Below are 27774 nucleotides of genomic sequence, written 5' to 3'. Positions count from 1 at the left end.
AAAGACACTATATAAATGCTAATTATTGTGGGATTGTACACAAGCACAAAATAATTAAGTGATAAAAATAGATTTGTAGTCACACAAATGTAAGTTATTGAAAGCAGACAGATCACATCTTGGGGCATCCCAAAAGGGGCATCATATCACAGAGAGAATACAACGTCTTTAAGGGGACATCGGGTGAAATATGAGGATAATTTGCATCACCCAGGCCTTGACATGGAGTATAGACACAAAATGATAATAAGTTTGTATTCAAGTGTAAGTATTTTGCACATTCTGAATTCAGAGTATTTGGAACTCTCTCCCCAAAAGTTGCTTAGTCTAGAGGGTTAGTTGATTGATGAACATGGATAGATTTTTGTTGAGCAAGCATGTTAAGGCTAATACATCCAATGGGTTGATGATATCTAACTGAGTGACTCAACAGGCTTGAGGGGCTGTGTGGCTTATTCCTATTGGTATCAGTGCTGCCCAGATGTCTGCAGATGATACAATGGGAAAGCAATTCTTCTTGCAACATGAAAACTGACTGAAATTATTTTCTACTGCTGCATATGGTAGTGTAGCGGTTAGCGTAATGCTATTACAGCATCAGCGACCCGGGTTCAATTCCACCGCCGTCTGCAAGTAGTTTTGTATGTTCTCCACATGACTGCATGGGTTTCCTCCAGGTGCTCCGGTTTCCTCCCACATTCCAAGGACATATGGGTTAGGAGCTGTGGGCATGCTATGTTGGCGCTGGAAGAGTGGCAACACTTGCAGACTGCCCCCAGCACATTCTCAGTAATGCAAAAATATGCATTTCACTGTGTGTATTGCTGTACATGTGACTAATAAATAACTATCTATCTATAATTCATGCAAAAAGCATCAAAGTGCACCTGACACTGAAATTTAACCTATCTTGCATCAGTGAGTTCACTTTACACCAAACTATCATTAGAATTCATGTGTCATAAAATTAATCTGCCAGTTGTGAAAATTCATTAAAATCAGATACATTTTGAAGGAATATTTCTTTATTAACAGTTCAGCAGAATTACTGAAAACTATTTTAGTAACAACAATACATTTGTATGCATCACTGGTGGCATTGTATGGAGGTCACAACAGTACAACGGAGCCTGATGCTTATGCACCTATAGAACATTCAAACAGATGCAATGAAAGAAGTGATTGCACATCATCTGATTATCCAGACTGTGGGAATGCTGCAAATCCTGTTCAGCGCCAACACGGTATCTTCCCCTCTGTAAATAAAACCATTCTATCAAGCTACAATCTGATATCCGCATAATATTGCCCAGGTTCACTGATCAGAAAGTGTCGCTGGGAGAAAGTTCATTTACATGTGTAATGTAACTCCATTACTCAAAGGCATCATCTCCAGGGGGATGTGCAGTGGCTGAGGAAATAATTGCAAACTAGTTCAAACAACCAAAAATGGATGCGTTCAGCCTGTTAAACCATGACCTACAACAATGGGGATGTGGGAAAGGAATCAAACATTCTGACAAATTGCAAGGGACTGTGCTATGATATTTGGCTATTGAACAATGGTTGAAAGAACAGTAGGAAAAGGGGTCTTTCTGACAGTAAATTCCAAAGTTTGTGACCATATGAACAAATTTTACTTTATTTTAAATAATCATAGATAAACTTGTTTATTCCTGTTTAAGTTGATTCACGCATTTACACTTTTTTTCCATGTGCATATTTCCTGTGCACAAAGGCTTTCATTTCACTGACATATCACTAGTTTTTAAGAGGCTTTGCCAAAGTCACAATATCTGGAAAGTCGGATTCATGTAAAGAACAAGAAAGACTTACTTGAATTAATGTGAAAGAACTTAAAACACTAACTCGCAGCACAAAATGGGGTAACCTTACTCATTCTTTTGCTTTTTCTTCCGAACAATATTACAAAGTTTCTTCAATGTTACAACCACCAGCACTGTAAACGAGAGTAACACAGACAATAGAAAGATCATCACATCTACACAATAATAAACGTACCAGGGGAGTCGGTAGCATTCTGAGCGCAAATGCCCTGCTTCTTTGTGTCGGGCAACATACTCAATCCAGAAAACGGCTCTCTCCATTGGAGACTCTGGTTGGTCCTGGTGGAGAGCAGAAAGTTTCTTCATGTTATCCCGATAAAATGTACTGTTTATCAGCTCGTTGAGTGCCTGCAATAGATCTGTTGAATGCATGGTCGCAACATTCATCACTTTTGCTGCACCTCGGGATTCAAGTCGAAATAAGTTGTCAAACTGGTCAAAAAGCAGAGGCATGCCAATCACTGGCACCCCGTGGTAGATGGCTTCATAAATGCCATTGGTGCCACCATGAGAAATAAAGACTCGTGTGTTGGGGTGTCCTAGCAGGTCGTTCTGAGGGATCCATCTTGCCAGTAGAGTGTTACTTCCTGTATTGGGAGGGATTTCTCCATCATATCTCCAAATAACCTTCTGAGGTACTTGAGCAAAAGCCTCTGCTATTTGCTTTGTGATCTGCATTGGCAAGGAACCGACCAGGGTCCCCAATGACATCACAATAAGTCCGTGCTCTCCTGAGCTTTGGACAAACTCTTCAAACTCTGCTGCTAGTGGTCGGGCTGGTTTACACTGGAAGCCTCCAATGTACACAAAATTTGGCATGGTGGGTCTTGGGAATTCAAATACAAAATTGACTCTCATCAGCCACACATCAGCCCTCAGGAGGAGTGTTTGGATGTCTATATCTGGTCCCAGATATCGATGACAGATTTCATTATAAATAGGGTATAGAAAAAACTCTGAAAACACGAACTGAAGAAGATTATGCATGAGGTTTTCTGTTCTTTGGAGAAAATTCATTTTATCTGTCAAAAGTGAGCCAGGGATTGGGACATAGGAAGGTGGTGATGGGGCAAAGAGGAAATGAGCTTCTCCACTCATCTGCCATCGGACATTATACACCAGTGGGACTTTTAAATAATAAGCAAGCATTGGACCAGTACCAAAAACTGGATCTGTAAGTATCAGGTCAAAGTTTGAATTTTCAAGTTGTTTTAACAAAGTTTTGTTTTCAAAAATTGCTATGTTAAAAGCTTGATTCCATTTATGAGAAGAATAGATAAAATTTGCCATTATATTTTGGAACATAATATTATCCCACAGTGTCCAACCATTCTGTGAGCTCTTCAATGACTCTTGCACAAGTCCTTGGATCACCTCGTTCCCTGCATATTCGTCAGATTTATTTTGCATTTGAACCACAATTGATTGATACAGATCAGAACTCTCTTTGAAATACAAAGATACTGAGTTATAAAGCATTGTGATGTTGTGACCATGAAGTTTCAGTTCTTCTACTAGAATTTTCATATTAACCCAGTGACTACCGTCAATAGGTACAACCAATATTTTAGCCCCTTGTGTAATTGGACAAGGCAGCATGATCAAGATGATACCAAGAACATATGCCACCTGTAATCTGCCTTTCCATCCAGGACTATCCATGTTGAGAGAGGATGATCACACCAATCCTGTTGTAGAATTGATTAGAAATGCTGGTAAGCAACATAAATTGGCAACAAAAACATTTTACATATAGTTGTGTGTTTTCTTGTTATCACTAATTAACTTAACTCTGTGCACCGAGTGTACTCTCAGCTGTAGCTGAATTTAGATGACATACAACATGCAAACATAATTGGGAAGCAGGAACACAGCTGCACAACTAGATCATGTTTCTAGTACGTTTTCAGCTGATGCTTCAAGATTGACAAGCTCCAACAGGAATTAAGGACTACAGGTTCTACAAACTAGTTCAAGGAGCACAACTTGGCAGTGCAGAGGGCAGAGAAACAAGGAGTGGTGGAATGGTAAGTTCTGACTTTGCACACCCAAAAGCAGCAAATTCTGATCAACGAATCATATCTTCCACCACTTTTGCGATATCTTATGGTTGTTCAGTTCCTCCTCTCAGGGTGAGAATGAGAAAAATCTGGTTTACTCAACCTGTAACATTCAATGGTATGTAGCTACAGGACTGCTGTAGGACAGGCCAAGGTCTGATGTCTGTTCCGAATTTAGAGTGATGTGCTTAAACGCCAAAGAGAAAAAAAGCTGTAAATACTAGCTAAACTGAAAGATCACCTGCACCTAAATATTACGGCTGTTGAAGGCAGATAAAGCTAAACTTGCCAGGTTGTTTTATCGATACATAACCGGCATTGTAGCAGATATAATTTAGCAATGCAGTGACAAAATACAAGGGGTAGTGTGCTTCTGAGTGAGACATATATAAAAAGATTTGAGGTTGAATGTGTGTTCTCCTCTGATTTGGCTTATGTTTGCACATATGTGGACCGGCACTGGAACAGCAATTCTGTGCATTACAATGGAGGGGAGTGGCTGCAGCAGAGAATAATTAATTTGCATTTTGTCAATTACTTAAGATTGCTTCAAAGTTTTCAAATGTTTAAAAGTGTTACATGTGGGGTTGGTTATAGCTAGAATTAACTCCTCACTGAGCAAGGATCTGGACCCACTGCAATTTGCCTACCGCCACAACAGGTCTACAATGGATGCAATCTCACTGGCTCTCCACTCAACTTTGGAGCACAAAGACAATAGCAAAACATATGTCATGCTGTGTTTATGGAGGTCAGTCGGCAGATTGATCAGCATCTGCGACCGGTTTGATTCGGCATCAGGGGCCAGAGTCAACCTCGCGAAGAGCGAGGCCATGCTCTTCGGCAACTGGCCCGACCGAACCGTCAGGCCTGACTGTCTGAAGGTGCTGGGGATCTGGTTCAGAGGGGCCGGGGCGTGCAACAAAAATTGGCGGGAGCGGATTGGGAAGGTGAAGCAGAAACTGGGACTGTGGGAACGGCGCTCCCTATCGATAACTGGGAAGAACCTGGTCATCAGGTGTGAGGTGCTCTCAGGGCTGCTGTACTTGGCGCAGGTGTGGCCTGTTCCTCGCTCCTCCAGCTTGGAAATCACCCAGGCCATTTTCCGGTTCGTCTGGGGATCCAAGATGGAGCGGGTCTGGCGGGTCACTATGCACAAGTCCCTGGACAATGGGGGTAAAAGTGACCCCAATGTCACCCTCATGCTGATGACCACCTTCGTCTGTGGCTGCATCAGGCTCTGCGTGGAACCCAAGTACGTGGGCACCAAGTGTCACTACGTACCGAGGTTCTACCTGTCTCGGCTGTTGCGAAGGATGGGCCTGGCCCCGTGGCCACACGGCATCGCAGTCAGCTGGACGTTGCCACACTACCTGTTCTGCATGGAAAAGTTCTTCCGGACCAATCCCTTGGACCATAAGTCCATCAGGAAGTGGTCAGCATGGAACATCCCGCAGACACTGCAGGAGAAGGACTCGATGGACACCATGGGGTGGTTCCCTGAGCAGACTGTCCAGACCATCTGGCAGAATGCCTCATCGCCAGAACTCACCAACAAGCACCAAGACCTCGCTTGGCTGGCGGTGAGAGGGGCCCTCCCAGTAAGATTCATCCTGCATGGTTGGGGCATCACCCCCAGCGCGCACTGCCCCCGGGAGGACTGCGCCGGGGACGAGACGGTCGCCCACCTCTTTGCGGGCTGTGGGTTTACGAGGAGGGTGTGGCAAAAGATGCAGGGGTCCTTGTCACGTTTCATCCCCAGCAGCAGCCTAACAGAGGATTCTCTGATCTACAGGCTGTTCCCAGGGACACACACAGAGACGGACATCAACTGCTGCTGGAAGGTCATCAACTAGGTGAAAGACGCCCTTTGGTCTGCCCGAAAATTGTTGGTCTCCCAGCACTGCGAGATGTCCGTAGGGGAACGCTGCTGACTGGCACATTCCAGGCTGCAGGAGTACGTGCTGAGGGATGCACTGAAGCTGGGTGCAGACAGCGCGAGGGCTCGGTGGGGAAGGACGACAGTTTAGGGTCCTTCTGCCACAGGAGGAGGGGCGGGGTCAGGCGAGGAAGCTGCTCAAATGTGGTAAATATGGGATTGGGGTATCACCTCAGGGAGCCACATGTGTGGCATCGGTGCTGTGTTTTTTATTTATAAAAAGGTAACATTAAGAATTGAACTGTACATGAATGTAAAGGCTTGAACAGTTTTATTGTTGTATGTAGTTTCTTTTATGAATAAAGTTTATTTTGTATAAAAAGAATTATAACTTGGCATTCAACACCATCATCCCCTCAGTGTTAATCAACAATCTTCAAAACCTGGGCCTCTGTATCTCCCTTTGCAACTGAATCCTAGACCATAGTCAGTACTGAATGGTAGTAACATCTCCTCCTCGCTGACAATCAACACAAGCGTGTCAAGGATGTGTGCTTAGCTCACTGCTCTACTCTCTCTACACTCCTAACCATGTAGCTAAGCACTGGAGGTTAGCAGTGGAAAGGATGAGCAGCTTCAAGTTCCTGGAGGTTGTAGGAAAGTAACTGTTCCTGGTGGTGTGGGCCTTCAGGCTTCTGTACCTCCTGTCTGATGTAGCAGCAGGAAGAGAGAACGACCTGGATGGTGGAGATCCTCCATGACAGATGCTGTCTTCTTGAGGCAGCATCTCCTGTAGATGCTGTCACTGGTGGGGAGGCCTGTGCCCACAATGCAATAGGCCGTGTGCACTACTCTCTGAATGTATTGACCAATCCACACTAAGAATGAAAAGAGCTTTGCAATGTAGTTATTCTTTGGTATATATTTTATTATGAATAAGTTGATTTTTAAAAATTTTTAAAAATCTCATTCAACAGGGTATCTCCCCTCCTTACCTATTGGAAGCTAAATTGCAGGGTAATGAAGGCTGACGTTATTCAGACAAGGTTCATTCCCACAAAATATTTTTGCTGCAAACATAGATAAGGGTTAGAAGGGCTGATATTGTCGTAGGTCAAGATTACCCATTTTCACCGGAGAATGGGAAAACACCAGAAGCAACAGGAGTATTTACAAAATCTCTGAAACAAATACTGGAGGAGCTCAGGTTAAAGCCGGAGAAGAAAACAAAAATCTATCCAAATCGGCTCCAGTTACACTGTTGGATTCTGTTTAGGCGGAACATCGCAGCTCACCGGAATTTTAACATTTCTGTCAAACATTCCTTTCAGTTGTTAACATTTATGTCAACTTATTCCTCACACGGCACATGAAACATTTTATTAAGCGAAGGAGAGAATAAGAGGCTGGTAAACGGGGGTTATTGATCGGTGCTATTCATAATAAGGAAGAATAAGTTGGTATCAACGTTAATAACTGAAAGGAATGTTTGAGAGGAACGTTAAGTTCCGGGTGAGCTGTCACATTCACGGTATGGGTTTTGGTGTTGGATTCCGTGTGGAAATCATTCAAAAGCAATAACATTAAGCAATGACGTTCGTTGCAAAAACTGCCGAGATTTAACTGGAATCCCTGACCACAGTCTTCACTTAAAGGGCCTGGAAGCCAGCGAGCGAGTTTCGCTATGTTCAACTTTTAAGCAAAACCATACTAACGAGATGAACTATCCATTTCCCCGAAACTACTTATAAATATGTTGACATGCAAAAATTAAATGCATTGCTATGCAGCTAGCCTCACACTAGATTATAACAGCATCTGAAAAATCACTTGTAATTTGAAGTTGATGCAAGTTTTTGTCAACAAAATGCGAGTTTTCACTTACTTTTGAAGCCGAAAATGAGTGTGGGGGATGTCTTGGATTGGGGTTAGATATTAACCGGAGCTCAAGGAAGTTCAAAATCAGCATGAAGTTCGCACAGACCGGATGCTGTGAGCTCACCACAAGGTATCTCCAGTGATGGATTTACTCGTTATTGATTTCTTTCAGCATTCCCTCAAAGGGTTCAACCGGGTTTTTTTGTTCTTTCCTCACAGGGTTTCAACCTTTTCCTCGCAGAGTTCAATCCAGTTGCAGTGAACTTTTCGGGAGCGAGGCTACGCTAAAATGAAATCTGGAGTGAGTATTCCCTTCCTGGCACTCACTGTTGTCCCCGTGACGTTCCAGTCAGCACGAGCTTTGGGGAAACACATTGTCCTCTGTGTTTTCGTGACTGTCACGGCCTGGTTGCAACTTTACTTCTGTTGTAACTTTTCATCTGTTGTAATGAATTAAATGTATTTTGCGTACAAATTCACTTCCTAAATGTGTAACAGACACAGATCCACTTCTTATAACTTTTAATAATCTTTACTGCATTTCCAGTTATTTATATAAAAAAGTCTACTGATTCACCCTCTGAATTAAATTTATCCTGAAATGTGCCATTGATAGGTAATGCTGATTGTCAGAAGTTAGGGCACATCAGTGAGTAGAGTATTTGGAAGCAGATATTTGAAATGTGCCATTGATGGACTGTTGAGTTGGATGAGTTGAGGGTGATGAACTTAGAGCATGGTTCAGTATAAGGAAATATGATGTTGTGGCCACTGCAGAGTCTTGGTTGAGAGATGGTCAGGACTGGATGCTTAATGTTTCAGGGTTTGGATGTTCCAGAAAAGATAGAAAAGGAAGTACACGTGTGTGTGTGTGTGTGTGTGTGTGTGTGTGTGTGTGTGTGTGTGTGTGTGTGTGTGTGTGTGTGTGTGTTGGGGGTGGGTGGTGTTGCACTATTAATCAGGGACAGTAGCTGCACTCAGAGGGGACATAATGAAGGGCTCATTCACTGAGTCTATATGGGTAGAACTCAAAAATAAGAAAGGTGCAATCACTCTGAAGGAATCATACTTCAGATCCCCCCAGTAGTCACAAGGACTTTGAGGAGCAGATGTGCAGGCAGACGCGGGAAAGGTGTAAAAACTACAACCTTGTTTTCAGGTGTGACTTCAACTTCCCTAATATAGAGTGGAACCTCTATAGTGCAAGAGGTTTAGATGGGGCAGAATTTGTTCGGTGCATCCAGGAGGGTTTCTTAAATCAGTATGTAGATAGTCCAACAAGAGGAGGGGCCATACTGGACTGGTACTGAGAATTGAGCCTGACCAGGTGACTGACCTTTCAGTGGGAGAACAGTTAGGGAACAGTAACTACAACACCTTAACTTTTAAGATAGCAAAAGATAAAGATAAATATTGACCTTGGAGGAGAGTATTAAATTGGAGCAGGGCAAATTATGAGCAGTATTAGGCAGGACCTAGGGAGAGTTCATTGGGAATAGCTGTTCTTGGGCAAGTCCACATCTGACATGTGGAAGATGTTTAAAGACCAACTGCACAGAGTACAGGACAGGTATGTTCCAGTAAGAAGGAAGGACAAGGATGGCAAGGTAAGGGAACCTTGGATGTCAAAGGAGGTGGTGAATTTAGTCAAGAAGAAGGAGGAAGCATATGTAAGCAGGAAGCATTGAGTTCAAGAGTTAGGAAGTTATGTTGCAGCTTTATAAAACTGTGGTTGGGCCGTATCTGGAATATTCCATTCAATTCTGGTCGCCCCATTATGGGAAGGATGTGGAGACTTTGGAGAGGGTGCAGAAGCAGTTTACCAGGATGCTGCCTAGGATTAGAGGATATGCTATAAGGAGAGGTTGGACAAACCTGGATTGTTTTCTCTGCAACAGTAGAGGCTGAGGGGAGATCTGATAGAGGTTTATAAGATTATGAGAGGCATAGATAGAGTAGACAGTGGTATCTTTTTCCCAGGGTTGAAATGTCTAATACTAGAGGGCATGCATTTAAGGTGAGGGGGGGTAAGTTCAAAGAAGATGTGCGAGGCAAGTTTTTACATAGAGGGTGGTGGGTGCCTGGAAAGTGCTGCCAGTGGTGATGGAGCCAAAAAAGGCCTTCAAGAGGCTCTTAGATAGGCACATGAATGTGCAGAGAATGGAGGGATATGGACATTGTGTAGGCAGAAGGGATTAGTTTAGTTAGGTATTTAATTACTGGTTTAGTTTGGCACAACATTGTGGACCAAAAGGCCTGTTCCTGTGCTGTACTGTTCTATGCTCTCTGTTCTCTCCTGGCACTAAGAATGAATTAGTATCTTGGCCCACATCCCATGCCCAGATTTTGATGACTGGACATCCTGGCTTCTTAGCTTTACATGTGGGAATCCTGGCCAGCAACTCTCTCTCTTGGGTTGAGGATCATTTCCTGACTTTTTTAGCTACTTGCATACATCTGCCATGATCCGTTTTGTCCCAGGTTGATTCTGTGTGCCCCCAGCTTTTCTATTCCATTAAAATATATCTCTGATAATTTATTCACCCTTCAAGTTATTGCTGCACTCACTTGCCTCACTTACAGCCTCTTTATAAGGCAAACCACTCAACCACCTCCTCCTACCCTCTCACTGACAGTTCCATCCCTCTGACACACTGTGAAATAATCTTGTCAATTTTCTTCATATTCTTCCCATTATGCCGACAGCCGACCTGTCCTGATCCCAGCAAATGGCAGCAATCATAAGGAAAGAACACCAGCACCTTTACTTTCTGAGGAGGTTAAGGTTTGGCTTGTCGCTGAACACTCTGACAAACTTAGATGTACTGTTGAAAGTACCCTGACTGGTTGCATCATGGTCTGGTAGAGCAATTCGAATGCGCAGCAACATAAGAAGCTGCAGAGAGTAGTGGACCCAGCCCAATACATCACAGGCACATCCCTCCCCACCATCCGTAGTATCTACAGGAGCTGCTGTCTCAAGAAGGCAACATCCATCATCACAGATCCTCACCATGCTGTCCATTGTCATCTTTTCGCAGCTACCATTGAGCAGGAGGTACAGAAGCTTGAAGTCCCACACCAGTAATTATCACTGACATATGACATGAAATTTGTTGTTTTGCAGCAGCAGTACAGTGCAAAGGCATAAAAATCAATTAATTACTAAGATAAATAAATAGTGCAAAAAAAGGAATAACGAGGTTGTGTTCATGGGTTCATGGTTGTTCAGAAATGATGGTGTATATTGTGATGGCGAATATTGTGATGGCAAATGATTGTGTATAAATTATGCTTAATTTATGTTTTTCTTGCAAATCCTACTTATGTGATGCTATGTGCCTGTGATGCTGCTGCAAGTAATTTTTCATTGCACCTGTGCATACATGTACTTCTACAAATGACAATAAACTTGACTTTGACATGTTGCCCTTTACCTGTTGGTGAGCTATCATTGACCCCTATCGTTAAGTATCTCCAATACACAGGTTTAAATGGGAAAATTCCTCTGCTACCTCAAGCTTATTGCAGATGATTGTATCAATATGAACACCTTAATGGAAACTTGATGGATATTTTTCATGATAACTTTGTGGTTACCTGCCATCATTTACCCAATTGGGATTGTAATGGCATGGACCTTATACTCAAATCATGCTTTGACTTCCCTTCTACACCTCTGGCACCTTCCTTTGAACATCTCAGCTGCCTCCACCCCAGTCACCTGCCAACAAAAATCTTTGTACCCTATTATGCATTCAGATCCTGTGGCAAACATCTCACTGATATATCTCCACTGTTTACCTCCCTCTATCTCTGCACTGAGTAGCCTGTTTAATTTTGCTTATTTCAGACAGTCAGCTCAACCGCTTTCTCCTCTTAAGTTCATTGCCCTAGTTATCTAACCTTGTTTTCAATTTTATAATTTCCATCTTTGTTTTTCCAGTCTTGAAGCAGGGTTTTGACCCAAAACATCAACAATTCCTTTCCTCCACAGATGCTGCTCAACTTGCTGAGAACCTCCAGCAGATTGTTTGTATGCTTTCAAATCACTTTGTGATCTTGCCTTTCCCCATCTCTGCAATCTCCTCCAGCTCTGCAGCAGCCCCGGATCTGCCCAATCTTGAGCTTAAGCTTCCTCCAGATTTTCATCACTCCACCATTGATGACTGTGCCTTCAACTGTGTGGTCCCTTGGCTCTGGAGTCTCCAGTCCTAGACTCATTACAGTTGGGCTGTTCAATGTGCATGGCCCTTAAAACCTACCTCTTTGTACAATCTTTTGAACACCTGCACGAATATAGAGTCATAGAGTCATACAGCACGGAAACAGGCCCTTAAGCCCAACTGGTCCATGCTGACCAAGATTCCTATCGAAGCTACTCCCATTTGCCTGCATTTGGCACGTACCCCTCTAAGCCTTTCTTATCCATGTACCTGTCCAAGAACCTTTCAACTGTTGTTGATGTACCTGCTTCAACCACTTCTTCTGGCAGCTCATTCCATATACTGACCTCTGGGTGAAAAAGTTGCCTCTTAGGTTCCTATTAAATCTCTCCCCTCTCACATTAAACCTATGCCCTCCAGTTTTTGATTCTCCAATCCTTGGAACAAGACTGTGCACATTCACCTTATCTATGCACTTCATTATTTCATACACCTCCATAAGATCACCCCTCATTCTCCTCCACTCCAATGAAATAAAGTCCCAACCTGCTTAACCTTTCTCCATAACTCAGGCCCTTGAGTCCTGACAACATTCTCGTGAATCTCCTCTGCACTCTTTCCAGCTTATTGACATCTTTCCCATAGCAGGGTGACCAAAACTGAACACAGTATCCCAAATGTGGCCTCACCAACCACTGTACAACTGCAACATAACATCCCAACTCCTATACTCAGTGCCCTGACTGATGAAGGCCAGAGTGCCAAAAGCCTTCTTCACCACCCTGTCTACTTGTGACACCATCTTTATGTGAGACTTGTACTCCCAGGTCCCCCTGTTCTACTACACTCCCCAGTGCCCTATTTTTCACCGTGAAAGTCTCACCCTCATTTGTCTTTTCAAAATGCAACACCTTGCACTTATCCAAATTAAACTCCATTTGTCATCGCTCACCCCACTTACCCAGCTGATTAAGACCCTCTGTTAATTCAGATAACCACCTTCAATGTCAAGAACATCACCTATTTTAGTGACATCTGTAAACTTATTAACCATGCCTTACACATTCTCATCCAAATCATTGATATAGATGACAAATAGCCATGAGCCTAGCACCAAGCACTGGGGAACACCACGAGTCATGGGCCACCAGTCCAAAGAACAACTGTCTACTGTCACCCTCTGCTTCCTACCTTTCAAGCCAATTCTGTATCCATGTAGCTAGCTCTCTCTAGATCCCAAATGATCTGACTTTCTATAGCAGCCTACTATGCAGAACCTTATCAAAGGCCTTACTGAAGTCCATATCTTACTGCAGTCCATATAGACCACATCTATCACCATGCCTTCTGCGACCTTCTTGGTTATTTTCTTTTAAAAGTCAATCAAACTCATGAGACATGATCTCCCATGCACAAAGCTATGCTGACTATTCCTAATCAACCCCTGTCTTTTCAAATGCTTGTCTCCATTATCCCTTAAAATCTCCTCTAGTGAGTCACCTACCACAGAAGTTGCCTTTACTGGTCTATAGTTCCCAGGTTTTTTTTGCATCTCTTCTTAAAGTAAAGGCACAGCATTAGCCACCCTCCAGCTTCTGGCACTTCACCCGTCGCTAATAGTGATGCATATATCTCAAGCAGAGCTCCGGCAATTTCTTCTCTAGCTTTCCTCAGTGTTCTTGGATATGCCTGATCTGGCCCTGGAGATTTATCTACCTTCATGACTTTAAGACATCATCTGCTGTAGTAGAGGCTATTCCCAAGACCTCCCCATTAACTATCTCATCTGACATCTTCATGCCCTTCTCCATGGTAAAAACAGAGGAGAGATATTCATCGAGTTCCTTGCCCATCTCCTATGGCTCTACACAAAGATGCCCTTCTGATTTCCTTCCTGCATATACTCCTGCAACCCCAATACTCCTCCCAGGATTCAATTGACACCAGCTGCCTGTAGCTGACACATGCCTACTTCTTCCTCCTGTCCAGAGCCTCAATATCCCTTGTCATCCAGGGTTCCCTACTCCTGCCAGCCTTGCAAAACATCTTATTTTTGGCTCATTTAAATTTCATTTGATAAAGCTCATCAGGCCAGCCTGCATGATTTTCTTGCATTAAAGACACTATATAAATGCCAATTATTATGGGATTGTACACAAGCACAAAATAATTGAGTGATAAAAATAGATTCAGAGTCACACAAATGTAAGTTATCTTACTGAAAGCAGACAGGTCACATCTTGGGGCATCCCAATAGGGTCATCACATCACAGAGAGAATACAACGTCTTTAAGGGGACATCGGGTGAAATATGAGGATAATTTGCATCACCTAGGCCTGTATTCAGTTGAATCTTGACATTACAGTGGAGTATAGATGCAAAATGATAATAAGTAAGTGTGTATTCAAGTGCAAGCATTTTGCATGTTCTCAGTTCTGAGTATTTGGAACTCTCTCCACAGAAGCTGCTTAGTCTAGAGGGTTAATTGATTGATGAACATGGATAGATTTTTGTTGAGCAAGCATGTTTAGGTGAATACATCCAAAGTGTTGATGATATCTAAATGAGTGACTCAACAGGCTTGAGGGGCTGTGTGGCTCATTCCTATTGGTATCAGTGCTGCCCAGATGACTGCAGTTCATACGTGTGAATGCAATTCTCCTTGCAACATGAAGGCTGACTGAAATTATTATGTACTGCTGCTTACAATTCATGCAAAAAGCATCAAAGAAGCACCTGACACTGAAATTTGACCTATCTTGCATCAGCGAGTTCATTTTACACCAAACTATCATTGGAATGCATGTGTGATAAAATTAATCTGCCAGATGTGAAAAATCATTAAAATCAGATACATTTCTTTATTAACAGTTCAGCAGAATTACTTAAAACTATTTTAATAACAAAATACATTTTTATGCGTCACTGGTGGCATTATATGGAGGTCACAACAGTACAACGGAGCCTGATGCTTATGCACCTAAAGAACATACAAACAGATGCAACAAAAGAAGTGATTGCACATCATCTGTTATTCCAGACTGTGGAAATGCTGCAAATCCTGTTCAGCACCAACACGGTATCTTCCCCTCTGTAAATAAAACCCTTCTATCAAGCTACAATCTGATATCCGCATAATATTCCCCAGGTTCACTGATCAGAAAGTGTCGCTGGGAGAGAGTTCATTTACTCGTGTGGTAATGTAACTCCATTACTCAAAGTCATCATCTCCAGGGGGATGTGCAGTGGCTGAGGAAATAATTGCAAACTAGTTCAAACAACCAAAAATGGATGCTTTCAGCCTGTTAAACCATGACCGACAACAATGGGGATGTGGGAAAGGAATCAAACATTCTGACAAATTGCAAGGGACTGTGCTATATTTGGCTATTGAACAATGGTTGAAAGAACAGAAGGAAAAGGGGTCTTTATGACAGTAAATTCCAAAGTTTGTGACCATATGAACAAACTTTACTTTATTTTAAATAATCATAGATAAACTTGTTTATTCCTGTTTAAGTTGATTCACGCATTTACACTTTTTTTCCATGTGCATATTTCCTGTGCACGAAGGCTTTCATTTCACTGACATATCACTAGCTTTTAAGAGGCTTTGCCAAAGTCACAATATCTGGAAAGTCGGATTCATGTAAAGAACAAGAAAAACTTCCTTGAATTAACTTGAAAGAACTTAAAACACTAACTCGCAGCACAAAATGGGGTAACCTTACTCATTCTTTTGCTTTTTCTTCCGAACAATATTACAAAGTTTCTTCAATGTTACAACCACCAGCACTGTAACCAAGAGTAACACAGACAATAGAAAGATCATCACATCTACGCAATAGTAAACGTACCAGGGGAGTCGGTAGCTTTCTGAGCGCAAATGCCCTGCTCCTTTGTGTCGGGCAACATACTCAATCCAGAAAACGGCTCTCTCCATGGGTGACTCTGGTTGGTCCCGGTGGAGAGCAGAGAGCTTCTTCATATTATCCCGATAAAATGTATTGTTTATCAGCTCGTTAAGTGCCTGCAATAGATCTGTTGAATGCATGGTTGCAACATTCATCACTTTTGCTGCACCTCGGGATTCAAGTCGAAATAAGTTGTCAAACTGGTCAAAAAGCAGAGGCATGCCAATCACTGGCACCCCGTGGTAGATGGCTTCGTAAATGCCATTGGTGCCACCATGAGAAATAAAGACTCGTGTGTTGGGGTGGCCTAGCAGGTCGTTCTGAGGGATCCATTTCGCCAGTAGAGTGTTACTTCCTATATTGGGAGGGATTTCTCCATCATATCTCCAAATAACCTTCTGAGGTACTTGAGCAAAAGCCTCTGCTATTTGCATTGTGATCTGCATTGGCAAGGAACTGACAATGGACCCCAATGACATCACAATCAGTCCGTGCTTCCCTGAGCTTTGGACAAACTCTTCAAACTCTGCTGCTAGTGGTCGGGCTGGTTTACACTGAAAGCCTCCAATGTACACAATATTTGGCATGGTGGGTCGTGGGAATTCAAATACAAAATCGACTCTCATCAGCCACACATCAGCCCTCAGGAGGAGTGTTTGGATGTCTATATCTGGTCCCAGATATCGATGACAGACTTCATTATAAATAGGGTATAGAAAAAATTCTGAAAACAGTAGCTGATGAAGATTTGGGATGAGATTTTCTGTTCTTTGGAAAAAATTCATTTTATCTGTGAAGTGTGAGCCAGGGATTGGGACATAGGAAGGTGGTGATGGGGCAGTAGGCAAATGAGCTTCTCCATTCATCTGCCATCGAACATTATACACCAGTGGGACTTTTAAATAATAAGCAAGCATTGGACCAGTACCAAAAACAGGATCTGCAAGTATGAGGTCAAAATTTTCATTCTCAAGTTGTTTTAACAAAGTTTTGTTTTCAAAAATTTCTCCAGCTACATTTAGAGACAATTTATGGAAATTATACATAAGCAAATTCATTTCATAATGCGACTTAATTTTGCCCCATGTTGTCCAACCATTCTGTGAGAGTCCCAATAATTTTTCCACCAGACGTTCAACCAGATTGCTAACTTCAGCGTGTCCATTTGGATGTTGTACTTGAATTAAGATGGATTGATATAGATCTGGTCTTACTTTAATATACCAAGTTGATGAGGTATAAAGCACTGAGATGTTGTGTCCGTGAAGATTCAGTTCTTCCATTAGAATCTCCATATTGATCCAGTGACTTCCATCAAGAGGTACAACCAATATTTTAGCTCCTTGTGTAACTGGACAAGGCAGCATGATCAAGATGAAACTAAGAACATATGCCACCTGTAATCTGCCTTTCCATCCAGGACTATCCATGTTGAGAGAGGACGATCACACCAGTCCTGTGTAGAATTGATTAGAAATATTGGTAAGCAACATAAATTGGCAACAAAAACATTTTAGATACAATTGTTTGTTTTCTTGTCACCACTTTAACTAACACAACTCTGTGCACTGAATGTATACTTAGATGTAGATGAACTTGGATGACATGCAACACACAGACATGATTTGGAAGCAGGAACCCAGCCGCACAAGTAGATCATGTTTCTGGTTCATGTTTTCAGCTGATGTTTCAAGAGTGACAAGTTCCAACAAGGAGAGAGAACAACTGGTTCTACAAACTAGTTCAGGGAGCAAGACATAGCAGTGCGCAGGGCAGAGTATCAAGGAGTGTTGGAATGGTAAGTTCTGACTTTGCACACCCAACAGAAGCAAATTCTAACAGAGTGATCAGGGAACTATATTTTCCACCACAAAGACTTATGATTGCCACTCCGTCACTTTCTGGTTTGCGATACTGTTGTACATTCATCCTCTCAGGGTGAGAATAGGAATCATCAGGGTTACTCAACTTGCATCATTCAAATGTATGTAGCTGCAGGACTGCTGTAGGACAGGCCATAGTCTGATAGAGGACTGGTTAACCAATAGAAGGCAGAGAGTTGGGATAAATGGATGTTTCTCTGGTTGTCAATCAGTAGTGAGCAGAGGTCGGTGCTGGGCCCAAAACTGTTCACAATATACATTAACGATTTGGAAGAGGGGACTGAGTGCAGCGTATCTAAGTTTGCTGATGACACTAAATTGAGTGGAAAAGCAAATAGTACAGGAGATGTGGAGAGTCTGCAGAGAGATATAGATAGGTTAAGTGAGTGGACAATGGTCTGGCAGATGGAGTGCAATCTTGGTCAATGCGAGGTATATGCGATTTCATCCATTATGGAAGGAAGAATAGAAGGTCAGATTATTATTTAAATGGTGAAAGATTACAGCATGTTGTTGTGCAGAGGGACTTGGGAGTGTTTGTGCATGAATCACAAAAGGTTGGTTTGCAGGTGCAACAGGTTATCAAGAAGGAAGTGGAATGTTGGCCTTCCATTGCTGGGAGGATTGAATATAAGAGCAGGGAAGATATGCTGCAACGGTACAGGGTACTGATGAGGCCACACCTGGAGTAATACATGCAGTCTGGTCTCCTTACTTGAGGAAAGATATACTGGCTTTGGACGCAGTGCAGAAGACTTTCACCAGGTTAATTCCGGAGATGAGAGGTTCAGTCTATGAGAAGAGATTGAGTCACCTGGGACTATGTTTCAAAGGGACGGAGAGACTTGTGGTGACTCTGACCCAGACCATTCTCTGTAATGAAACATGAATTGTTGCCCGTGCATCTGAGACAAACAATGTTACCCAGCTGGTGGCCCTTGTCCATATAGTAACTACTGACAGCCATGTCTGATGGCTCCAAAATTATTTAGACACCAAATGGACAAAGATAAGGATGAAAGGTGTACCGCAATATTTGGGAGCGGTTCCTCAATGAAGGGCATTTTTCACTGTCCTACTTAATCAGAACCTGGTAATTGGTAAATGACAATTGGTTTATTATTGCCACATGTACCGAGATAAAGTGAAAATGCCTAATGTTGGCAAATGGGACTAGTGTAGATAGGCATCATGGTCAGCAAGAATGAGATGGGCTGAAAGGACCTGGCTCTCCTTGGCCATGGTGACCACAATCCTTTTCTACACTCATGTCTGTGCTCTAAGTTTCAATGATTCTCTATAATATCAAGGGAACTATGGGGAAGTTTAATACAAAATGTTATTAATGTGATGCCTTTGTAGTAATTTGAAATAGATGGGATATCTCTGTCTTGTAATTGACTGCTGACCAATGTACATAGTTGTGGAGCAGCATGTCATTCACGTGCCTTTTGTTTTGTGCATGAGATAACCCTTTGTTTCAAACCAGGATAATGGATGAAGTTGAGCCTGCAAAACTATAGGCCACTGGAGTCTCAAACTTCATCTGTGATGTGAAGAACATGGGAACAAACAAGTATGTATGTTAAGACTTTGAACAAGTTAAACCAAGAAGGAAAGGTAAAAATCCAACCAAATGGACCACAGATGGAATATTTGATTCTTTCCAGTGCACGCCTTTATACGATAGCTGTTGAGCAGAAGTATTCATGTTGTGGGTGCAGAATAAATGGATCAGAATGGAACCAAGTTTGAAAAGTGTTAATCATAAGATAAATAGATGAAAAATGCTACTGCTGGGTGAGATTCAAACTGCAAGTTGTGTGTTGATATAATACAGAAAAGAGAGATTTAGGAGAACATGGAGTCGCACAATGTATCCTTCGGCTGGACAACACTAAAATTCTCAGCTAATGCTGCTAATCCAATTCCAAATTCCGCAAAGTTCTAGTTTTAATACGTTCATCGACAAATGCACTATGTGTTCTACAACTCAGACTGGCTGTTAACTTCACCTAAAAATAGGAGATCGTTTACGTAACATTTTGTCAGCAAATATAATCTTTTACTTACTGAAGTGAGAGATGGTTTTGGTTTCCAGGTTGTTGAGACCTCAGCAAAGGAAAAGTGTAGGGCACATTTCAACTGGTAGCTCCAAAGTCTGCAGATTTTCTTGTTGTGTAATATTAATCCTTTCCCATTTTGATATTCCCATCTGTATTAACTTCCAGTTGCCACGATCAACAAGTTCAATTGGCTTGTTTCCTCTGAGTCACTGTCCTAGTTAGTTATTACACTTTTACTTTATTATTCCAGATTCAGAGAAATACTGATGCATCGACTGTTGTGAAAAATCCACATGGCTGTCACGTGACAGTAACGACACTGACCCCCGCTGACTGGAAGGCAACATTGCTCCTCTGATCGGAAGTGATACTACTGTCAATCAAGGTGAGGCTCCACCAACCCTTGAGGTGTGGGAGTACCTTTTGCCCCTGAACTTGCCTGACCAGTACCCTTTGTCTCTGAATCTGCCTGACCATTGGCTGTAGCAGGAACCTTTGTCTTTGACCCCCCCCCCCCCCCAACACACCATTGCCTTCTTTAAATCACAACAGTGAGGCTCCACTCAGCCTCCTAGGACCATAAAAAGGGCTACAATCCCCTAGCTCTCTCTCTTTTAATGATCCCAGGAGTAATGAGACAACGCTGGAGAGATCACTGGTAAGAGTGCATCAGCACATGGTCAGGGAGCGCTTCACACAGACTCAGGTAGTGTTAAGAGACAATGCTAGTGTGGGGCATTGAAGTGTTATATCCTGAACTTGTACATTGTTATTGTGTGCTTGTTTGTATCAGTGTGCGTGTGTGTGAGTGTATTTTACCCCAGTTTCAATTTCCCTCTCATGTCCGTGGTATACTGTGCATGGCTGAGCGTGTGTCTGTTCCCATCCATTCTGTCCCGCATTTGCCTTTGTGATTAAACTAGTTTTGGTCTACAAAGCTCATGTTCAGAGTCCTCGATCTTTAAGACAGCAAGAACGATTTCACACAACATCGACAAACGTTCTAAGTAAATCCAACCTCGAATACAGAGAGCTGTGTTTACATCTGTAAGTTTGTTGGAAAGAAGCCAGTGATTTGTGAGCTCATGTGTTTGATTGCAGAAATTTGTAATAGACTTACAGGAATAAATTTTCTAATTGAAAATAGTTTAATAATGATGGTAAGCCATTTATAATTAACTGTCCTCTTCTGTGCCTAATGGAGAAGATGTTTGGTAGAGTCATGATACTCATGAAGAGTTTGAACGAATGTCAACTGAGAAGCTTTTAATAGTGTAATATCAAGAATCCAGGGGCAGTATGTTCCTGTTAGGGTGAAGGAAATCCTGGCAAGTTTAGGGAACCCTGCCTGATGAGAGATATTGAGGCTCTGTTCAGGAAAAATACGGAACGATACATTCGGTTTAGGAAGTCGGGGACAAGTGAATCCCTTGATGACTATAAAAATATTAAGAATACACTTAAGAGGCAAATCAGGAGGGCAAAGAGAGGGGATGAGATGGATCTGGCAGGTAAGGTTAAGGAAAATTCAGAGAGATTCTACAGCTATATTAAAAGTCAAAGGGTGGCAAGGGAGAGAATAATTCCATTTAGAGATCAGCAGGGCCGCCTATGTGTCGAGCAACAGGAGGTGGGTGGGATTTTAAATGTATATTCATCCTCAGTGTTTACTGAGGAGAAAATCATGGTTACTCAAGAGATAAAGGAAACAAGTGGAGATGTTTTGGAGAACATTCATATTACCAGGGAGCAGGTATTTGTAGCCTTACAGCGCATTAAGGTGGATAAATCCCTGACCAAGTGCACCCCTGGACTTTGTGGGAGGCTAGAGAAGAAACTGCAGAGGCCCTTGCGAAGATTTTTGCTTCATCGTTAGCCACTGGTGAAGTTCCCAAAGACTGGATGGTGGTTAATGTCATTCTGTTGTTTAAGAAGGGTGGCAAGGACAAGCCAGGGAACTACCGGCCGGTCAGCCTGTCATCAGTGGTGGGGAGGTTACCAGAGGGAATTCTGAGGGACAGAATCTAGCAGTTTTTGGATAGACAAAGTCTGATTAGAAGGGGTCAGCATGGCTTTATGCATGGAAAGTCATGTTTGACACATTTTTAGAGCTTTTTGAAGAGGTAACCAAAAAGGTAGATGAGGGAAGGGCAGTGGGTTTTGTCTATTTGGAACTCATCAAGGCTTTCGACAAGGTCCTGCATGGCAGGCTGGTCTGGAAGGTTAGGTCCCTTGGAATGCTATGGCAAGCTAGTTAGATGGATTCAAAATTGGGTCAGAGGTAGCAAGCAGAGGATGGTGGTTGAAGTTTGTTTCATATTCTGAGAGGCATAGATTATGTGGATGGTAACAGTCTTTACCGCAGGGGAGGAGATTCCAAAACCAGGGGGTATAGGTTTAGGGTGAGAGGAGAAAGATTTGCAAGGGAACTGAGGGGCAAATTTCTCATGCAGCAGGTGGTGAGTTTGTGGAATGAGCTGCCAGATGAAGTTGTTGAGTCTTCTATGACTCTATGACTCCAAGAGAATTGGACTTGCTGGAAGCAAATTTTGCTAATTTGGTTGATATCCTGTCGCATTTTACTTTGGCAGATCTCAAGAATCTACCGTCAAAGAACCCCACTGTCTGGGCCATGCCTTCTTTTCAAAGCTACCATCGGGCAGCAGGTACAAAAGCCTGAAGTCCCACACCACCAGGTTCAAGAACAGCTACTTCACTTCAACGATTTGGTTCTTGAACCAGCATGCAAATCCCTAATCACTGCAATTTAGCAACACTATGCCAACTTTGCACTAAATTGGACTTTGTTTGTTTTGTTCTAATTGTGTTCTTTCTTGTAAAAATTGTGCATAATTTATGTTTAATTTAAGTTTTCTTGTGAATGCTGCTTATATGATGCTATGTGCCTGTGATGCTGCTGCAAGGTAGTTTTTTTCATTGGACAGTGCAAACATATCCAGGGCAAATTGAGCAGGATAACGTCTGGGCTGAAAGCCTGAAATATGAGCACAGTCTGCATCACCTAGGATTATATTCACTTCTGTATTGAGATTAAGGTGGAATGAGGTGTACAAAATGAGTAAACAACAGGGAGAAATCTAAAATAATTACAGCTGAGCTTCTCAGGGATGATGTCAGGAACCATAGGGCAATGATTGGATAGAGGATACTTGCAACACTCTCCTCAAAAATATTGCTTAGTCCAGGGGTTAATTGAGAATATTGCAATATTGTCAAAGGTAAAGTCCAGTTTTATTGATATGAACGTGTACATGTTTACACAAGTGCAATGATAAACTTATTTGCAACAGCATCACAGGCACAAAGCATCAGATATGCAACAGTCATAAGAAAATCATACATTAACAACATTGATTATACAGAATTATACAAGAAAGAGCTTAATTAGAACAAAAGAAAACAAAGTCCATTGTAGAGCAAAGTGGTCAAAGTTGTCATTGTGTTGCTTTTCTGACATAGTGATTAGGGTTGTGCAGGTTGATTTAAGAACCAAATGGTTGAAGGGAATTTGTTGGTGTGGGACTTCAGGCTTCTGTACCTCCTGCCTGACGGTAGCTGTGAGAAGATGGCCCAGATGGTGGGGAGCTTAGATGATAGACGTTGCCTTCTTGAAGCGGCAACTCCTGTAGACACTACCAATGGTGGGAGGGATGTGCCCATGAGGTATTGGCCTGAGTCCACTTCACTTTGCAGCTTCCTGTGCTCCTACACATTCGAATTGCTGTACCAGACCATGATGTAACCAGTCAAGACACTGTCAACAGTACATCTGTAGAAGTTTGTTAGAACATTTGGTGACATGCCAAACCTTCCAAGAAGTCAAAGATGCTGCTGCCTTCCTTGTGATTGCATCTGTGTGCTGGGCCTAAGACAGGTCTTCCAATTATGTTAACGCCCAGGAATTTAAAGCTGCTGACCCTCTGCACTGCCGATCCCCTAATGTAGACTGGCGCATGTTCGCCCCACTTCACCTTCCTGAAGTGGTAACATGGGTTTATGATTCAAATCGTCCATAACATAACTGAATGATTGAACCCATTCCTATTGCTAACAGTGCTGGCTACATGTCTGAAGGTGATAAGTATGAATGTGTATGTATCTGAGATCAGCTTATTCTTCTGAGACCATTTTAGGATTTACGTGTGAAAGAATGAATGTTCCTGAAACCATACACATCATTGACAGATTGCAGAGTAATAGTCTTTTAATGATCAAAATTCAAAACATTTTAAAATCAAACTGCAAACACTTTTTTTAATCTTCCACAACAAAAGTAACTCCACATTTAAAATTTCTTACCTACTCTGACCATTGCTGGGAAATCAGAATCAGAATCAGATTCTTACTATTGGTGATTACAGGAAAACTGTAACCACTAATACTAAGTTTGTATAACTACCTCTTTCACCAAATTTTAGAGAACTGCTAGTAATTGTTGCAATAAAAAAAATGCTCATCATGATGCGGTATTACATGGCACGTACAACAGTATCAGAGAGCATGTAGCTTATGCTCCTGTGGAACATTCAAACATACTGAGAAAAAGAATGTGATTTACTAATTTGTGGGATTGCTGCAAAGTTAGCACCAACAAAGTGCAGCACCAACATAGTGCAGCACCAACATCTGCCCTTCTATAAATGAGACCTTTCTATCTAAGCTGTCATCTGATATATGTGCAATATTGACCAACTTTACTGATGAGAAAGTGTAGCAGGCAGAATGAGAAGCAAGTTCATTGAATGTAACTGAAACACATTATTCAGAGTCAGCATCTACAGGAGGGTGGGGATAGGAAAAGGTGGCAGCACGGAGCCCACAACACCGACTCCACCAACAACACACACACCCCTGCCCCAGGTCCCACATCTTGGAAGATATCACAAGCAAGTGGATCACTTCTGATCTTCGAACATATTGCATATCTAATGAAAAGATAAGCATTATTTCCTATATTGGGAGGGATATCTCCATCATATTTCCAAATAACCTTCTGAGGTACTTGAGCAAAAGCATCTGCTTTTCATACCATCACGGACAATAATGGGAGTCCTGATGAAGGATCTCAACCCGAAACGTCAGCAGTTTATTGTTCTCTATAGATGCTGCCTGACCTGCTGAGTTACTCCAGCACTTTGTGTGTGTTGCTGACAATAATGAGGATTCTGAAGAGGAACCAAACATACTGACGGATTGAAAGTGTGTGGTGAGCTATTTGGCTATTATTCAGTAGATGAGAAAATAGCACAGAAAAGGTCACCTCGCTAGTGAATCCCAAAGTTTGTGGCGAAGTGAAAGAATGCTACTTAATTTTTAAGTAACATTCCTGCAAAAAGTGGTACAGGTAGTTACAATTTTTCTGTGCATATCAGTGTGTAAAGGCTATTATTTAACTGACCTATCACTGCTGTTTTTTTTCAAAATAGACTGTTAAATTCATGATTTCTGAAAAGGATGTTCCATGGATTAAGTGCGGGAAAAACATCTCTCAACTAATGTGAAAGAACTTAAAACACTAACTCGCAGCACAAAATGGGGTAACCTTACTCATTCTTTTGCTTTTTCTTCCGAACAATATTACAAAGTTTCTTCAATGTTACAACCACCAGCACTGTAACCAAGAGGAACACAGACAATAGAAAGATCATCACATCTACGCAATAGTAAACGTACCAGGGGAGTCGGTAGCATTCTGAGCGTAAATGCCCTGCTCCTTTGTGTCGGGTAACATACTCAATCCAGAAAACAGCTCTCTCCATAGGTGACTCTGGTTGGTCCCAGTGGAGAGCAGAGAGCTTCTTCATGTTATCCCGATAAAATGTACTGTTTATCAGCTCGTTAAGTGCCTGCAATAGATCTGTTGAATGCATGGTCGCAACATTCATCACTTTTGCTGCACCTCGGGATTCAAGTCGAAATAAGTTGTCAAACTGGTCAAAAAGCAGAGGCATGCCAATCAGTGGCACACCGTGGTAGATGGCTTCGTAAATGCCATTGATGCCACCATGAGAAATAAAGACTCGTGTGTTGGGGTGGCCTAGCAGGTCGTTCTGAGGGATCCATTTCGCCAGTAGTGTGTTACTTCCTATATTGGGAGGGATTTCTCCATCATATCTCCAAATAACCTTCTGAGGTACTTGAGCAAAAGCCTCTGCTATTCGCATTGTGATCTGCATCGGCAAGGAACTGACAATGGACCCCAATGACATCACAATAAGTCCGTGCTTTCCTGAGCTTTGGACAAACTCTTCAAACTCTGCTGCTAGTGGTCGGGCTGGTTTACACTGGAAGCCTCCAATGTACACAAAATTTGGCATGGTGGGTCGTGGGAATTCAAATACAAAATCGACTCTCATCAGCCACACATCAGCCCTCAGGAGGAGTGTTTGGATGTCTATATCTGGTCCCAGATATCGATGACAGACTTCATTATAAAGAGGGTATAGAAAAAATTCTGAAAACACTAGATGATGAAGATTTTGGATGAGGTTTTCTGTTCTTTGGAAAAAATTCATTTTATCTGTGAAGTGTGAGCCAGGGATTGGGACATAGGAAGGTGGTGATAGGGCGGTAGTCAAATGAGCTTCTCCACTAATCTGCCATCGAACATTATACACCAGTGGGACTTTTAAATAATAAGCAAGCATTGGACCAGTACCAACAACAGGATCTGCAAGTATGAGGTCAAAATTTTCATTCTCAAGTTGTTTTAACAAAGTTTTGTTTTCAAAAATTTCTGCAGCTACCTTTAGAGACAATTTATGGCAATAATAAAGAAACAAATTCATTTCATTTTGCAACTTAATTTTGCCCCATGTTGTCCAACCATTCTGTGAGATTCCCAATGATTTTTCCACCAGACTTTGAACCACTTTACTAATTTCAGCTTGTCCAATTCTTTGTTGTACTTGAATTAAGATGGATTGATACAGATCTGGTCTTTCTTTAATATACCAAGTTGATGAGGTATAAAGCACTGTGATGTCGTGTCCGTGAAGTTTCAGTTCTTCTATTAGAATCTCCAGATTGATCCAGTGACTACCATCAACAGGTACAACCAATATTTTAGCCCCTTGTGTAACTGGACAAGGCAGCATGATCAAGATGATACTAAGAACATATGCCACCTGTAATCTGCCTTTCCATCCAGGACTATCCATGTTGAGAGAGGATGATCACACCGGTCCTGTATAGAATTCATTACAAATACTAGTAAACAACATAAATTGGCAACAAAAACATTTTAGATACAATTGTGTGTTTTCTTGTCACCACTTTAACTAACACAACCCTGTGCACTGAATGTATTCTTAGATATAAATGAACTTGGATGACATGCAACACACAGACATGATTTGGAAGCAGGAACCCAGCCGCACAAGTAGATCATGTTTCTGGTTCATGTTTTCAGCTGATGTTTCAAGAGTGACAAGTTTCAACAGGGAGAGAGAACAACTGGTTCTACACACTAGTTCAAGGAGCTAGACTTGGCAGTGCGCAGGGCAGAGTATCAAGGAGTGTTGGAATGGTAAGTTCTGACTTTGCACACCCAATAGAAGCAAATTCTAACAGAGTGATCAGGGAACTATATCTTCCACCATAAAGACTTATGATTGCCACTCCGTCACCTTCTGGTTTGCGATACACTTGTACATTCATCCTCTCAGGGTGAGAATAGGAAACATCAGGGTTACTCAACTTGTATCATTCAAATGTATGTAGCTGCAGGACTGCTGTAGGACAGGCCATAGTCTGATAGAGGACTGGTTAAGCAATAGAAGGCAGAGAGTTGAGATAAATGGATGTTTCTCTGGTTGTCAATCAGTAGTGAGCAGAGGTCGGTGCTGGGCCCAAAACTGTTCACAATATACATTAACGATTTGGAAGAGGGGACCGAGTGTAGCGTATCTAAGTTTGCTGATGACACTAAATTGAGTGGAAAAGCAAATAGTACAGGAGATGTGGAGAGTCTGCAGAGAGATATAGATAGGTTAAGTGAGTAGGGAGGGGTCTGGCAGATGGAGTGCAATCTTGGTAAATGCGAGGTAAATGCGATGTC

General features: G+C 42.1%; 4 protein-coding genes across 8 annotated transcripts in view; all 4 read right to left on the bottom strand.

Annotated features, from left to right (window-relative positions):
• Positions 1 to 1892: 1892 nt before the first annotated feature.
• On the bottom strand, positions 1893 to 7965 carry LOC127583880 (UDP-glucuronosyltransferase 2A1-like). Its single transcript, XM_052040271.1, has 2 exons — positions 7672 to 7965; positions 1893 to 3535 (listed from the first exon to the last, which is right to left on the bottom strand). Exon 2 carries the CDS (start codon positions 3507 to 3509, stop codon positions 1893 to 1895), a length of 1617 nt encoding a protein of 538 aa, XP_051896231.1. The 5' UTR covers positions 3510 to 3535; positions 7672 to 7965.
• Positions 7966 to 14672: 6707 nt separating this feature from the next.
• Positions 14673 to 19981, bottom strand: LOC127583846 (UDP-glucuronosyltransferase 2A1-like). Its single transcript, XM_052040231.1, has 2 exons — positions 19702 to 19981; positions 14673 to 17201 (listed from the first exon to the last, which is right to left on the bottom strand). Exon 2 carries the CDS (start codon positions 17173 to 17175, stop codon positions 15559 to 15561), a length of 1617 nt encoding a protein of 538 aa, XP_051896191.1. The 5' UTR covers positions 17176 to 17201; positions 19702 to 19981; the 3' UTR covers positions 14673 to 15558.
• Positions 19982 to 22924: 2943 nt separating this feature from the next.
• LOC127583847 (UDP-glucuronosyltransferase 2C1-like) overlaps positions 22925 to 27774 on the bottom strand; it is a 48472-nt gene continuing 43622 nt past the window's right edge. Inside the window, exon 3 of the transcript XR_007958312.1 lies at positions 22925 to 23963. The gene's annotated coding sequence lies outside the window, so the exon portion shown is untranslated. The remainder of the gene's footprint in view (positions 23964 to 27774) is intronic.
• LOC127583843 (UDP-glucuronosyltransferase 2A2-like) overlaps positions 22925 to 27774 on the bottom strand; it is a 48469-nt gene continuing 43619 nt past the window's right edge. For all 5 annotated transcript variants that reach the window (XM_052040223.1, XM_052040222.1, XM_052040221.1 and 2 more), the window contains exon 2: positions 22925 to 26901. In XM_052040223.1, the coding sequence (XP_051896183.1) occupies positions 25259 to 26875 (1617 nt within the window). In that variant the 5' untranslated portion in view covers positions 26876 to 26901 and the 3' untranslated portion in view covers positions 22925 to 25258. The remainder of the gene's footprint in view (positions 26902 to 27774) is intronic.

Source organism: Pristis pectinata, chromosome 28 (assembly GCF_009764475.1).
Source record: "Pristis pectinata isolate sPriPec2 chromosome 28, sPriPec2.1.pri, whole genome shotgun sequence".
In the NCBI taxonomy this organism is placed as follows: Eukaryota; Metazoa; Chordata; class Chondrichthyes; order Rhinopristiformes; family Pristidae; genus Pristis; species Pristis pectinata.
Note: the sequence above shows the minus strand (reverse complement) of the source record. Positions and strands in the feature narration are given on the sequence as shown.